At 43.4% G+C, this 16,491-nt stretch overlaps 1 protein-coding gene across 1 annotated transcript in view; it reads right to left on the reverse strand.

Moving 5' to 3' along the window:
• RELN (reelin) overlaps window positions 1-16,491 on the reverse strand; it is a 1,440,257-nt gene that overhangs the window by 845,364 nt on the left and 578,402 nt on the right. Inside the window, exon 7 of the mRNA XM_085653954.1 lies at window positions 13,272-13,368. Coding sequence (XP_085510080.1) covers window positions 13,272-13,368 — 97 coding nt within the window. The remainder of the gene's footprint in view (window positions 1-13,271; window positions 13,369-16,491) is intronic.

Raw genomic sequence — 16,491 nt, forward strand, 5'->3', positions numbered from 1 at the left:
AGTGCGGACCCCCTCCATATGTTTTCTTTTGCCCCGGGGAGGTGGTGGCCCCTGGGGCTTCTAAAATCTATAGGACATGGGGTCTGTGCGGTTGACCTCCTTATTTAAAAAAGCCACAGAGAGGTAGTTGTCCCCAGGGCCTGTGGGGGAGGTCCATACGCCCCTCCCCCAATTGCCTGTGTAGCCCCGGGAAGGTGGTGGTCCCTGGTGCATAAAATTTCCCTTGAAGGGGGGGCCACCTACATTTTTTTATGTTTGCTGTGGATTTGTGACTCCATTGCGGGTTTGCAGCAAAATATTTTTAAAGTGCTTTTCTGCCTTTGCAGGGTCCCGCTGTGACCCTAGGACCAGAGCTAGGGGGTCAGGGCATTCCTACCCTGCCCCTTTTTATTTTTTTAACATTTTGTGGCTGCTTGTAGAAGTGTTGGCAGTCAATCAGATATCAGCACAAGATCGTGAGGGTTCACAGAGCCTTCGCATCCCCAAATATACAAATTTGGATTTCTTTAAATAACTTTAAAAGTATTGGATGGATTTACACCAAATAAAAAAAATCACTCTTTCTGGACCAAGAGATAGCTTTATGCCAAATTTGGTGTAATTCTGTTCAGCGGTAGTCGTGTCTAAAATCCCTATGGGAATTAACATGGGAAACACACTTTTTTGCCCCCCCCCCCCCCCCCCCTTCACTCAGTCCCCCTTGGCGGATAGAGCCCAAAGCTTTCCATGCACTACTACAATCACTGGCACACCTTTTTGAGGAAATGTTAATTAAGATTTGTCAACTGGCGCCAAAGATATAGTCAACTCAAAAAACCCTTTTCAAATGGAAACATGGTCCTACCTAAAACTACCTACTGGCCAGTAGGTAGTATATATATATATTCAATGCATTTTACAATTTCAATTTTCCAATATGTTCTTCTGTATCTGAGTATCTATTCATGTAAACAGAACTACAAATTGATATAGGAGCCTCACCCAGGGCTAAAATGCATTCTACTGAAAGCGCTGCACACAGAAACATGATAATGCTTACAGAATGGCACAACATTTGGTGGCAACACTTACACTAGCATAGGGGGCAGAGGTCGAAATGCTTAATTTGTAAAAGAATACGTGCCAGATCCCACACTTTTGCTTAGAAGCCCATGCCAAAAACAAGGGTATTTAGTCTTGATTCCAACTCATGCCTCTGTAGTTCACCATCATACAGTCCCCCTGCCTCTTTATATAAACCTGTATTGGTTCTTTTTCAGCCCAGCTTATTCCCCTTTGCCAACATTTTCCCGTCTTTCTCTCTCCATTTCTTTCCTCTTTTTGTGCTTTTCTCCTTATTGATCTGGGGCAAGGTCTGAAGAGGAAAAGTAAGTGGAGGTCCCCAAAAATGAACACTGGGAGGCCCAACCTGCAACCAGCAAATTAAGCACTGATTGGTTGGCTAATAGGAACAAAGGCAATGAAAAGCTGCAGTTTAGAGGGAAACTACACCATGATTAAAAAAGACTGACACTGAGTTATTGACTAATAGAGTTTATTTACATTTTTAGGGTCAGCAGCTAAGGATAGAGAGTAGTCAAACTAGTCAATGGAGGATGCCTAGAGAGGAGGGGTGCGCAAGCGGGGGAGTTTTAAAGTTCCCTGAATTGAGCCGTGTAGGCCTGTGTAATGTCACCAAGGGAGTGGCTAGCTCCTGTGTGAATGGGGAGTGTGTTCCAGAGTAGTGGTCTGAGCAACTGCAAAGATGTGAAACACAATGGGGTAAAGGGGAATTTGAGTATGGAGTATGATAATAGCCATGGAGGAGTGTGTCTTGGGATTAGGGCAGATCAATAAATAGAAGCCATGCCATGGGTGACTCTGAACACTAGATTAAGTAATTTACAGTGAGCAGAATGTTTGGCAGACACCCTTCCTTTGCATGGTTCGGATAAACACATGATGTTGCTTCTCTGTAGCCATTTCATAGCCCCCTCAACCATTTGTCTCTGGTGTAATACTACACACTGGAACATTTGAAATTGTTTCTGTGATCTCACTGACTGCAGTAGAAGCAGAGGGCAGAGGGTTCACGTACATATGCAGTTTGAGACTGTGATAAATTACCCATTAGGGGACTACCATTTACAGATGTTGTTTTCCACCGACCATTCCAATTGTGAGCATAGAGTAATAGAGTTATGTTACCTATGGAGGAAAACGACGAGGCAGCATCAATTTAAGAATTTTGGGGGTCCTGGGAAAGAAGTATATCGATAGCGGCTGTTTTTTGATGAGGTACAACTTTTAGGCTGACATGGATGGTATAAACTCTGCACTCCTTCATCAAATCCCTTGCCCCACGTTTACACAAATGAACACAAATGTTATGCTTGTTTAATCCAATGTGAATCTTTTTCAAGATAACAGTCTATAATGTTACAGTTTGGGGGTACAGCCACTATGTAAAATGCATGCTTATTTTGTTGGGGGAATGTGTGCTGTTGACATACAAATAATGAGACCTCGCATGTGGATTTCGGTAAGGCACAGATGATTTTCTGATGTAATTTGTGAAAGTGTAGAACTTGCCGTCATTTGCATAATGTCTACACTCTAATTTAATAACTGAGGTTAAAATAATTAAGAGAAAGTCATACTCTCCCCAAGGCATTTCTGTAATACAGAATCCTCCAACATGGGACGGACTCACTGGTAGCATTTAATAATGTTTTTAATTTCCTTATTACTGGACGTAATTCAGGACCCCAGTGCTTAATTTGTGCCGGTGGTTGCTTATGGAGGCTCCAGCACTCAGTGTTTGGAACTAGGACTTATTTCCCATCCTCAGACTTTGACTCAAAACAGCAGAGAGGATGGCAGAAAAGGAGGATGAGGAAAAAGACAGAAAACAGCGACAAAGGGAGAAAGAAGCAGGAGTGAAAAAGAACATGCATGAGTGAAATATAGGCACAGGAATTCTTGCGTGGAGGAGGAGAGACTAGGAAGCTTTATTATTCGGCACCCCCTGTATTCAGCACCAACAGCATGCTCTTAAGAACAGCTTTGGGCCTCTGCACTTATTTAATTACATTATTTATTTATTTATGTATTTACCAATGAAGCACTGCTTGTCTCCCAAGGCTTGTTGCTGCTTTGTGGCAGCAAATGCCCCAGTAGAAACCTTACATGTTTCTCTACCATAACATCGGCTAATAAAACAGAAAGGTAAAAAATACGTATTAAATATAGCAAATACAAATGTAAAGCTACCAAAACTGGGATCTGTTCGCTGTCATAAAATAAGTCGGAGTGACCAACGTATCTTTGGCCCTCTAAACTTTGTCGCCACATAGAATATCAGGACAATTAGATCATAGCAATGCCACAGAAAAAGGCGCTGCAAACACCACGGTTGCACAGAAAAACTGAATATGGAAATACCCCAGCTCCAGTTAAGACCATGGTTCAATTTGGGACTTAGATCCTGATAAACTGAAATCAGCTACATGAGAGTAAAATAAGCCTGATCTACTGGCAGGGGAGACCAGCACACAGTGCCAAGCAGAGTTTAATTTGAGCCAGTCGTTTCCGGGGCTTGGCACCAGGCACGTACATAATTGTCAACTGTGGCGCTTGTGACAGTCTGCCACAGGGTGGCGCTGTCCAGCTAATTTAGTGATGACCACGACAACAGGTAATTATGAATTCAATATATATTAAAATTACTATTACCTGCCACCCAAGCCATTCTTATTGCTTTGGAGGCCTGAAATAGTCTGAATTGCTAAATGGCTCCCTTGGGTAGTAACACATTCTTATTAGGGCAGACAACTCCAACCACTGGGTTACATTTTAAAGACTGTTTTTGAGTTTCTCCACCCTAAGAACTCCTAAAATATAATGCCTACCAATATGAATAGTATGTAACTCCTACACCATGCAGCCCTCAATCTATTACGTACCCTGTCCTATACATTGATTTCACACTTGCATGATTAATTTTCTCTGTGTAACAAGTGTGTGTGATCTAAAGTGCTCTAATACACTACTGTGGGCTATAAAAGGGATTAAAGAAATGTGAAAAGGGGTTTGTAAGAGATTAGGGGCATCGTCGGAAGGTGGTAGTGAGAGATACGCAGAGAAGGTTGTTATTTGGAGAAACCAACAAAAATTGTCGCACCGAGCACTGTCAGCACTAATGCAGACCCTGCCAGCACACTTAATTATGCAAACCAGTATTCAGAAACATACACTTTGAAAAAATGGATAAAGTCACTCTTCATGGCATATATCTGAGAGAATTTCAATAACTCTTTTCAAACCCTCTAAAACATAAAATATCTCCTGTCTGACACATGTATATCTCAACGATCCTCAAATGCCAGAATATTTCCCAAACAAAATTAGAACAATTTAACAAGAAACCAAAAAAAACAAGAGGCGCTATCCATAAAATGTGGCCAACAATTTGGGAAATTAGTAATATCTGCAATCCGCAACTAGTGATTCAGCAACTTCCGCACTAAAGCACTCCTTAATGCTTTTAAGCCCTTCTCTCATCTCAACTAAGAGCAGAGACCCACTCATCCTATACCATTATTCTTCTAACTTGACCTAATCTTCCATATTCATAACACTACATTTTGAATAGACCAGCAGGGCTTCATTCACAAAGAAAGCCAGAATTCCAGGCAGATATCCCCGACTTCGCCTGGATGCAACTTTCAGAATTTATGGAATTCACAAATGTTCTCAGTGTTGTGGCAGTTGCAGGTTTCCAGGCATATTTCTGGGAAAGCTGTTAGACATTCCTAGTGGGATCCTATTTTTGCTGTACAAGTTCTCCAGAAATCTCCAAAAGGGGAAAATAGGATCTCCTGTTCAAATGCATGCAAAAAATTCCTCCATGCAAGAATCCTTTTCCGCGTGGAGAAAGTCCTTCACATACACCACCACCAAATTTGGCCATGATCAATTCCCTTTCCCAGCGTAGAAAGTGATCTACGCCAGCCCTTGCCTGGAGAAATAAATTTTACTGTTTGAGAGGAGTTTGTGAATGCCCACAAACATCCATATTGTGTGCATTCACAAACTTCCAAGGTTAACCATGCTTGGAAAGAACAACTTCCCACTCCATAAGCAAGATTTTCGGGGGGAGAAACAATGCACTCATGGCAGAGATTTTTGCATAATTCAATTGGTCTATTCCTGCCAGAAAATCCAGATAATCCTAGCGGTGTAAAATTGGTAAATGTGGTCATAAACATACCTTTATGACTAAATTTCACTTTAAGAATCGGGCTTCACAGATGCAATCCTTTAAAGTCCAGCTCAAGATGCAGCAGAGGGACAGGGGTACAAGCAGCGATCTTCCACATATTCTTCATGAAAACTTTCTCTTTTACAGTCAGCTTTCTACAATTCCTTCAAACCCATATTGAACAAACAAGCATGGGTTTGTATCCTATCCTTATTGCTAGGGTTGCAATCATAGAAGTAACTGAACGCTATCTTAATACACTTGAGATTGCATATTTTCAATATTGAATAAAGAGGTAACATGTCTAGAAGTAGATTGATAAGTAGAAGGTAATATAGCACCCCACCAGGAACAGGGAAGCACACCCTGATCAACCTCGATGCTCACCAACTTTATCAACTGTCCTGGGTAGCAACACCAAAGCAAAGCAACAATCCAGATCACACCGTTCTCAAATAAGTATGGATGTAAGGGGCTAATCTAAGCATCCACTACCCTCATGGTATGGAATCAAATACTACTCACCGCCACCCAGTCTTTAGGCTTTATGCTTTATAAGAGGACGAGATGTTGCATATTTACCACTAAAGCACATAATGATACTTTTCCTGTGGTAGAAGAATAGGGTGCTCTTGTCTACTGTCTTGGTCCATCAGGAGTCATCACTAACCTTGGTACTCAGAGAGTCAACATTTAGGACTCTCTGCTGTGGAGAGTTATCCTAATGTATGCTTGGTCTAAATGACTTATGGAAATTACATATTACATATTTAGTTTTACATTAATCTGTTATCTGGTCTCCGAGGCTCAGTAAAGCCATAGTGTCCTGGAGACCAGAACAACTTAATCAGCAAATAGCAATTTGTCGATCCACCTAAAGGAAGCCTCTGCCACCCCCAGCGATCTAAAAGATTATCGTCCAATCTCCCTACTCCCCTACCCAGCCAAGTACTTGAGAAAGCCATCAACCAGCAGCTCACCGTATTCCTGGAACATAACCACCTACTGGACGCCTCACAATCAGGATTCAGGGCAAACCACAGCACTGAGACGGCACTGACTGCCACAACAGATAACATCACAACACTCCTCGACTGTGGAGAAACCGTGGCCCTGATCCTTCTTGACCTCTCAGCTGCCTTCAACACCATCTCCCACAGCACCCTCATCAACAGACAACATAGGCATACAGCAAGATTCCTCAAGTGGACCGCCTCCTTCCTTACAGAATGCTCACACAGCATCGAAATGCCTGCCTTTACCTCTGCACAGCATCGGACTGCCTGCCTTCACCTCTGCACCAAGGACATCTTATGTGGCATACCACAAGGATCATCCGTCAGCCCCACCCCGTTCAACATGTACATGACCCTCACCACAGAAGTCGTCAATCCCACAGACTCAACATAATCTCCTATGCAGACGACACTCAATTTATCTTCTTACACACCTAGGACCCCTCCAACACCAAAATAAGCTTCTGCAACTCCATGACCAACCGTAGTGGCTTAGTATTTATGTAACTTTGATGTCATGTATTTCGAATGTGTTAATGTTCTTTCTCACGTGGGAAGCGTTCGTTCTCGGGTATTCGATCAGCTGTTGTAACCTGACCGAGCCACCGGGGGACGCCGCTCCTTACCGAGGTTCAAGAAGTTGTATCAATAAACCTAATCTACTTACATGAGACAACGACTTCTCGTATTACTTACCTGTCTACCACATATTGGTGATAACCGGGAGTACCTTCAACCACACCATCGGAATACGAAAATCCGAAGAAACCCACGCTTCGTTCTCACCAGCTGCTGTCCTTGATTTAAAAGGACATTTTTCTTCCGTGTCAGAGGTCTTCTTGGCATCGTCGAAGTCGATTCAAAAAAACTGGTAGTATAGATTTTTAATGTATTGTTGGATTTAGCAAGGGCGGTCCCCCTCGCGCGCAAGTCTCTTGCGCCTTAACAAACTGTGAAACGTTCATTGCGCGCATCACATTGCGCAGCTCAAGGCTTACGAGAATCTGACGCGCATGCTTACTGCGCATTGGTACAGAGACTCAGAGGTCTTACGTGATCACGTAACGTCAAGACGTACAGGAGTCATCTTGCTTTGGGCAATTCAGCGCGACCGAAGACAGTAAGTGATCAGCTGATCACTTATCACAGTGACGCGCACACCTCAATTTGGATTGTTTTTAATGATCAAACTACTCATTGCGCATCACGGTGATGTGCACACCTTAATTTTCAATATTCAAAAGATATTTAAGTAACCTAAAGTTTCAACATTTGGCGATATTTTAAAAAGTGATGTGCAAATAATTGTTTGTGACTGCAAATTCGTTTTAAATATTCACAGTTATGGCAACATCATAGCAAATTGCCCAAGTTACTCAACCACCACCATTTTTAGTGAAACCTGGCAAACCAGGTTTACCCTGGCAAGAGTGGTTCTGTTTATTTGACAACCATCTAGTGGCTATAGATGCTACAGAGTACTCACCTGCTTGCAAGTTCGCTCTTGTTTTTGGTAGTTTGGGTTTGGCGGCCCAACGCATTTTTCAGAATTTACCTCCTATTCCACCTCCGACTGGTCAATCAGGTGACAGACACTGGAAAATTTATTTGGAGGCTAAATAAAAGACTTAAAAAACAGTTTTAGGAGCTTCCTAATATAATGTTAGAGAGACATAAGTTTTACAAAAGAAACCAGGGGGAGGAAGAAAAAGTGGAAGAGTATATATCAGCTTTGAGAGTTCTAGCTACTACCTGTGGGTTTGGACCCTTATCAGATGACATCATCAGAGACCAGTTTGTCTTCAATTGTGCATCACAAGAGATAAAGGAAAGGATTCTTAGTTGTAAAAATCCCTCTCTTTTGGAGGTGATAGATATGGCTTTAAGTATGGAACGCTCAGTCATCTCTACTAAAGTTATGCAATCCAGTTCGACAACCAAAGTTAATCTAGTTTCTGAGTCGGAAGACACTCAAGAGGAAGGTTTATTGGCTGTGGGCTGAAAAGACAGCTTGGCTAATATATTCAAAGGAAAAATCAGTCTTTCTGTTACATGTGTGGGTCAAAATTCCACATTGGTAATTTTACAGGTTGCCCTGCTTTAGGTAGACGATGTTCTATATGTAAAAAGACTGGTCACTTTCAAAAGCTTTGCAGAGGTCAAACGAAAATGGTTCAAGTTCGAAGTATCGACATCGAAACAGATGGTTGTGCTGAATCCTTCGATAATTCACTTTTAACAGTGGATTGTACGGATGACCCTTTAGAGATTAAAGGCCCCTTGTGTATGGCTTCGATTGATGATAAAGAGACAAGAGTCATGGCCGACTCAGGATCTCCAATAGCAATTCTGCATGATTCATATTTTCTGGAGAACTGGGGTGAAAAAGTTACACTTTCAAGTTCAGACGTGAATCCAAAGGCCTTTGGTGAAAAGGATATCGATATGTTGGGATTTTTTATATCTGATGGTGAAATTTTAGAACGGAAAATTACTACTAAATTATATGTGGCCATTAAGGGTAAAAACATTGTGGGTTGGAAGGACCTGGCACGTTTGGGCCTATATTTAGTCCCAGGGGATGTGAATCCTATGAGGGTTAATGAATTCTTTGTGGGCAGTGTGAATGAATCCGTTATTGATTTTAAAAGTTTGATGTCTGAATTTAAATCTGTGTTCAAGGATCAAATTGGTTGTGTGAAAGTATACACCCAGTGGCACATAAAGTCAGACCGGTCCCTTTGAGTGCCAGAGAAGAATTACAATCCATGTTATAGGGACTATGTTCACAAGGCATTATTCAGCCCATCGAGTCGTCACACTGGGTTGCCCCCATTGTGGTTGCCCGCAAAAAGACAGGTGAAATTAGACTCTGTGCGGACTTGAGGGACTTGAATAAAAACATCGTAATTGACTGACACCCTCTCCCTAAGATCCATGAGCTTAGTGCAAATTTGGGGGAAGCTCAGTGGTTTTCACTGATCGATCTAAAATCGGCATATCATCAGATTTCACTGGCTAGACAGTCTCAGGAACTGACAACATTCATTACACCTTTCGGTGCTTATAAGTTCCTGAGACTTCCCTTTGGTCTAGCATCCGCAGCTAGCGTCTTTCAGCGATTGATGGACACAGTTTTTAAAGGAATGAAGGGTGTCCAAACTTACTTGGCTGATATACTAATTTTTTCAAAAAGTTCAGATGATCATGTGCAGCTGCTGAGAAAGGTGTTGATGTCCCTTGGTAAATATGGAATGACTGTAAGGGCTGACAAATATAAATTGGGGGTGAAGGAATTGGATTACCTGGGTCACACAATTTCTTGCAAAGGCATCAAACCAAAATTTTCAGTTATCAGGGCTCTCAAAGAGGCAAGACCACCTTCTGATAAAGATTCTGTTCCATCCTGGGTCTTGCAGAGTATTATGCGAGATTTGTCAATAACTATGCACAGATTGTTGAGCCACTGCGAGGGTTACTCAAGAAAGTTAAAAAATGTGTATGGTCTCAAGAGCTTGACGCGGTATTTGCAAATGTAAAAGATTTGATTATTTCAGCTTAATCCTTACATGCTTTTCGTGATGATTGCCCATCTATTATCACAGTTGATGCCAGTATGAATGGTCTGGGGCGGTCCTTATTCAAAAGGTGAATGGCAAGGAACAAACAGTGGCGTTCGCCTCTAGATCGCGCAAATCTTTTGAGAAACATTACAGCACCATTGAGCGGGAGGGTCTGGCCTGTGTTTGGGCGGCCCAGAAGTTTAAAATGTATATATAGGATCGCAAGTTCATTATTTTTACTGACCACAAGCCCCTTACCTTTATATTTTGCAAGTTGTCAAACAATACTATGTCTGCAAGATTAACTAGATTAATTTAAAAGTCACAAGAATATAATTTTGTGATGACATATTCAAGGAGCAAACATTTTCAAGCTGACTGTTTGTCAAGAATGTTTATAGGAAAGGATGTTGAGGAGGTTGTGGAGGAAGATGAAGTTGAAAGTGTGGCAGTACTAGACGCAGTGGAGAATTGCAAATCAGTTATCTCTGAGTCAGAATTGAAAGATGCATGTTCTAAGGATCCTATTCTGTCCAAGGTTGTGGAATATTCTTCTACTAAATGGCCGGATTCAAGAAATGTATCTGGTGAGATAACAAAAATGTCTTTAGTAGCAGATGAAATTTCAGTATGGTTTGGTGTTAAGGGGAGATAAGTTCATACCCCCAGGTTGTTTAAGAAGAACTTTAATCAAGATTGCTCATGATGGGCATTTAGGGGTGACTAAAACCAGCATGAGGATTAAACAGCATTACTGGTAGCCTGCTCTTGATGCCCAGGTGAGAAGTATGGTGGAAGGCTGTGAAGAGTGTTTGCTATCGGACAAGCACTGGAAACTTTCAAAGTTACCTTTGCATCCCGCAAAGTTCCCAGAGAAACCTTGGGGAAAAGTTGGATTGGATTTTTCAGGACCTTATAATTTACTAACTGAGTCATTGAGATATTTGATTTTAGCTATAGATTATCACTCTAAGTGGATGTATTACAGATTTGTAGACGCTCCCACCACAGATAACACCATTTCTTTTCTGAACAAAGTATTTTTACTGGAAGGTGCTCCTAGATCATTAGTAACTGATAACGGGACTCACTTTGTTTCAAATAAAAGGTGTACATTTTGAGGAGTCGTGACATTAAGCATTTGAAGGTGGCCATGTACTCCCCAGCTTCTAACGGACTGGTGAAAAGGGGCAATAAAGTACTTAAGGAAGGAATACAGACAGCGCTGGCCACTGGCCGGGATGTTTTTACAAGAAAAAGTGTGGAATTATAATACTTCACCACACTGTACTACTGGTATCACCCCATTTGAACTTCTTAGAGGTAGAACGGCTAACTCCGCCTTGCTGCCATCTTGGTTAGACAATGGTGAGTTTACACATCTTGACTCGGATTGAAAGAATATTTCAGATGTTGTGAGAGCAAAACAAGAGAAAATTAAAGAAAAGTTTGGCAAAAGAAATTCTTCTGCATGTTCTGAAATTCTTGTGGGTGATTGGGTTTTATTTAAGAAGCCATTCAAAGTTAGAAAAGGTGAATCGATATTTTCAAATCCTGTTTTGGTTTGTAAAGCTAGCACAGGTGCTGCATTCCTTCAAGGTAAAGGATGGTGGAATAAAAGACAATTGTAACTAAAGAACAAGCTAACTTAATTAAAAGCAAGAAAACTTCTGTAGTGGAACATGAGCTAGATTGGACTCATTGGTTACAGGATCAGGAAAGACAAGGATCCTCTGATGAGAATGTATGCTTGCCGAATAATTTGCCTGTGGGTAACTCAGTAGGAATGGAAACAAGTAGTTCACGGGGGTGTCGTATCAGAAAACCTTGTTTAAAGTTCAAGGAATTTGTTCCATATTAATGCTGATTAAGATGTTTGTGTTTCCATTATTGTATAAAGGGGGGAGGTGATGTAGTGGCTTAGTATTTATGTAACTTTGATGTCATGTATTTCGAATGTGTTATTGTTCTTTCTCACGTGGGCAGGGTTTGTTCTCGGGTGTTCGATCAGCTGTTGTCAGTTGCTGACCGAGCCTCCGGGGGACGCGGCTCCTTGCTGTGATTGAAGTGGTTGTATCAATAAAACGAATCTACTACATGAGACAACGACTTCTCATATTACTTACCTGTCTACCACAGCAACATAAGGGGATGGATGAGAGACAACTGCCTCCAGCTCAACTCCGACAAAACTGAGGTACTTATCTTTGGGAAGAACTCCTCCACATAGGACCACAGCTGGTGGCCTGCAAAACTCGGACCCATGCCCACACCGACCGACCATGCACGCAACCAAGACATCATCCTCAACAGCCAAGTGACCACAAAACGACAAGTCTACGCAGTCACCTCCACCTACTTTCACACACTTCGCATGCTCTACAGAATCTTCAGATGGATCCCTACCAACACCATAAAGACCGTCACTCAGGGCCTCGTCACCAGCCGCCTCAACTATGGCAGCGCCCTCTATGACGTCATCTCCACCCAGCCCCTCAGAAGACTACAAACCATGCAGAACGCTGCAGAGAGACTCATCCTGGACATTCCCCAAATGAACCCATGTCACCCCCCACCTGAGAGACCTCCCCAGGCTCCCCATCCAGATGAGATGTCAATTCAAGATCCTCACGCATGCCTATAAAGCCCTCCATGACTTGGGACCCGCCTACCTCAACCAGCGACTGAACCCTCTAGACACCTGTGCTCCTCCTCACTCGCCCTCGCACCTCCCCAGGGCATTCATCGCAGCCGCAGTGGTGGCTGCTCATTCTCCTACATCGCTGCCATGACCTGAAACAACCTCTCCATCCAGCTCCGTACAGCCCCCTCGCTAGCAGACTTCAGAAAGAGACTCAAGACCAGGCTCTTCTACTGAGACACAGCGCCCAGATACCCCTGGGGGAGACATTGTAGCACTTTACAAATGCTGTTTGACTGATTTCTCGACTGAGAACAAGAGAATTGTTTACACAATGAGCTAATTTGGAAACTACTCCATACAGAAACAAGAAAAGGGAGGGAGCTTCCTTTTGTACACCTCCTGTGTTCCCCATGATACAGTGTGGAGAAAAGAAAACAGTTAGCACTTCTGAGTGATGGCATTGCACTTACTTTGGACCTTTAGCCAATACCCTACAAGAAATATAATCTTGGTTATCAGCACATTTACCCCATCCATTTTCATGTCTCTTATAGCTAACATGAGTATTAAGAAGTGCTACTGTGGCACAGTGCTTTTATGATCACAAAAATGTATGCATAAATTATGCTTTCTTTGAGTGCTAACAGAATCTCTCTTTTTATACTGTAAAAATGCACACTAAACACAATGGTACTCTAAAGCGAGTACCACAGAATATCTTCTCTAATATGTTTGTCAATCACATCTAAATTGACAGATGCAGTAAACTGCTGCACACAACTTAAGGAAATTATCAAACAACTTACCAATTCTCTTGGGCCGTAGGGTTCACAAAATGTAACAGCATTCCCGTGCATAATTACACCACACTGCTCCCCCACCTCACAGTTGCTGCACTCAGTCCTGCAAAATAAACAAATAAACAGTCAGATTAAAATCTATGAGGGATTTTTAGGGACAAATGACTCCTGTGGGGTCTTCACTTAATGTCAACAGATGATAGATAAACCATTATTGTGTCCTAGTTCCTCCAGTCCACTACTAATCACCTCCATAACCTTCCTCACCCACCGTGGTTCAGCTACATCTGACAAAAAATGCTGCAAAAACTTCCACAATCGAAAGGTGTAACCTTTTAATAAAGATGACTTCCCCAGTCCCCACTGTGGCAGTGTGTATTTGATGAAGATTTAAGTGTGTAAATACAATGGATGATGTGGAACATGCTGCGTTCTCATGGTTAAGGGACTATGATGGTTCTTTTTGATTCAGTAGAGTTAGAATCACACATAGATCGCTGCTGCACTAGCTGGCCTATAAGGAGCCAAGACCTGGAGCTGGGCTACGGGCAACTACACATTGTGTCACTCTCCAACACAGCACTCAAATATTTATGATAATTCTAAATACACCATCACATACCCAAAATAAGAGACTCCAGAAAAACCAGTGTACATACTACTGCAGAGGACTTGGACCACGAATGCAGACCACTCCACCCGTGAACTTGAGCTTGAGTCTGCTCCACGCCTCCCTGAGTTTCCTGGAGCCAGAACGACCTCCACCCAACTCAAGGAGTTTTATGAAGCTGTGCACCTCAGATTTAAGCGTGCAGACCCCTCTGGAGCGCACACGGGTCCCTTGTCTGAGAGGTGCTCTGACTGGACTTCTGCCGGTGGGTTCACCCTTGGTGCCAGTCGGGCCCTCTGGAGCCGCTTCCAGATCCGAAGTAACTTAAGTTGTGAATCCAAACATTCTGCAGGGTTTAGTCTTGTGACGCCGTTCTCAGTGCCAAGCCCATAGATATTCTTGACTCCGACACGGAGTCGGACTGGTGTAGTTCGACATCAACACCGGCGGCGCCAGGACCCTAGTGTTTGCCCCGGGTCAGAGACAGTGCCTCTCTTCCTTGACAGACACTATCGGGAGTTTGGCTGGGGTGGATCTGAGGATCCTTATAATTACCCTGATCCCCATCAAGGCCTTATGGTCCAATCGAAGGACGACAACTAGTATCAGGAGCAGTCTCCTCCTAGTGTGGCTACCGAGGACGGGGCTTTCTTTGCTATGGTGGCGAGGAGGCCAGCTGAAGTCCTCAACCTCCAGCTGCCCTCCCTGGAGGTCAAGACCAATATCTTGACAGAGGTACTTCAGCCGGGGGTACCCCACTCAGAATGGTTGCTATCAAATGTGGACTGGATACCAGAGACTCGCTGGGAAGGGTAATTTTTTCATCAGTGGCCCTCCGCTTCCACGCCTGGCGGAGGTAATCTGGCTTTTTGGGGGATGTCGAGGCATCCCTTACAGATATGCCCTCCAGGGCTGGACTGGCTACCGGACGTTTTGGTGTGCTGCCGAGCTTCGAGGATGATTTCGTTGATGGGGACATGCGTGTGCTTAAAAACAATTGTTTTGCTTTGTTTATTTAGGAGCACACGCAGGTTCCCATCAATGAAATCAGCCCCCAGCTCGGCAGCACACCAAAACGCCTGGTAGCCAGTCCGGCCCTGATGCCCTCTGAAGGCACTTGCCTGTTCAGCGAAAAAGCTAATTCATTGTTTAAGCACTTCAAGGAGAGCAAGGTCACCACCCAGTGGCAGTCACCATGGCCCCACACCAATCTCACTCTTCCTTTTGCCCCTTTTGTCGCTAAATATGGGGCTTATCAGCTACTTTTCTTTCAGCAGAGACAATCCTTTTGACGTGTTTCCCCTTTGAACCCATACATAGCTGTCCTTTCAGACTTGTGATATTTAAGAAAGCCTTTTTGTTGGTCATCACATCAGCCAGGAATGTCAGTGAGCTACTTCTTTCTGTTCACCCTCCATACACCAGCTTCATCCCACAAAAAAAGGTTCTCAGAACCTGTGCCTCTTTTCTGCCAAAAGTGGTGACACCATTCCATGTCAGCCAAAGTATCACGCTGCTGACTTTCTGTGCTCCATTTCACCCCTCCAAGGAGGAAGAAAGACTACACCAGTTGGACCCTAAGAGGGCACTGTCCTTTTATATCAATCGCTTCACAGAATATCAAAAGCATGATTAATTCACCAGAACAAAGAAGGAGAAAGCAGTGAAGAAATGGACCATATCCAGGTAGATTGTACTCTGGATAAAGATCTGCTATGTGCTATGAATTAGCCCCTTGAGGGCCTGCGGGCTGATTCCACTGGAACCAAAGCTGGGTCTACTGCATTAGCTTGTGGAGTTCCTGTTCTGGACATCAGTCATGCTGCTATGTAGGCATATTTGCGCATGCTTACCAAACACTACTGCCTTGACAGTCAGGTCCGTCGTGACGGACACTTTGCCCATTTGGTCCTCCAGAACTATTCTGAGTCAGTTTGCAGGTACACCTTCAGGGAGGTATTGCTTGGGTATCTATTCTAAGGCAAGGAATCTGTGGCTAGAAGTCTCTATCAGATGAACAAGTTACTTGCCTTTAGTAACGCCATGTCTGGTAGAGAGACTATCCAGTCACAGACTCCTTACCGACCCACCCATCTTCCCTGCTCTGCAAATGGATTTTTAGATCTGGGCTGTTCCACTTTCAGTGCCCTATTAGTGGCTTCATGCTTCTGGCATGCGAAGTTACGAAAATAAACTGGGTATAATTCTAAGGTAAGGAATCTGCAGCTAGATGGAGTCTCTACCAGATAAGGCATTACCGAAGTTAAGTAACTCATTCTCTAGGCAGAGAGGGGCACTACTGGATAGTTTACAGTAAAACACAAAGGAAGTGTTGTAAACGTGGATAGGGACACCCCTGGGAACATTTACCCCATTGGTTAGGGAGCAGCCAGGAGATTTTCCCGCCCACAGGCTGGCACTGCATAAGGAGGCACCCTCAGTACCTTCTTCAGAAAACCTCTGGACCTGTAGAAGACAGAAGAAGGCCTGCACCTGCTGTTGAATATGTGGAGAGAAATCCCAAGGGCTGTACCTGCTCCCCACTTGTACCCAGAATAGAATAGTAGACTCGAAGGCAAGTTGGCTGGCCACCTGTTCAGCTCCAGGAACACAAAA

Source organism: Triturus cristatus, chromosome 4_1 (genome assembly GCF_964204655.1).
Source record: "Triturus cristatus chromosome 4_1, aTriCri1.1, whole genome shotgun sequence".
NCBI classification, from domain to species: Eukaryota; Metazoa; Chordata; class Amphibia; order Caudata; family Salamandridae; genus Triturus; species Triturus cristatus.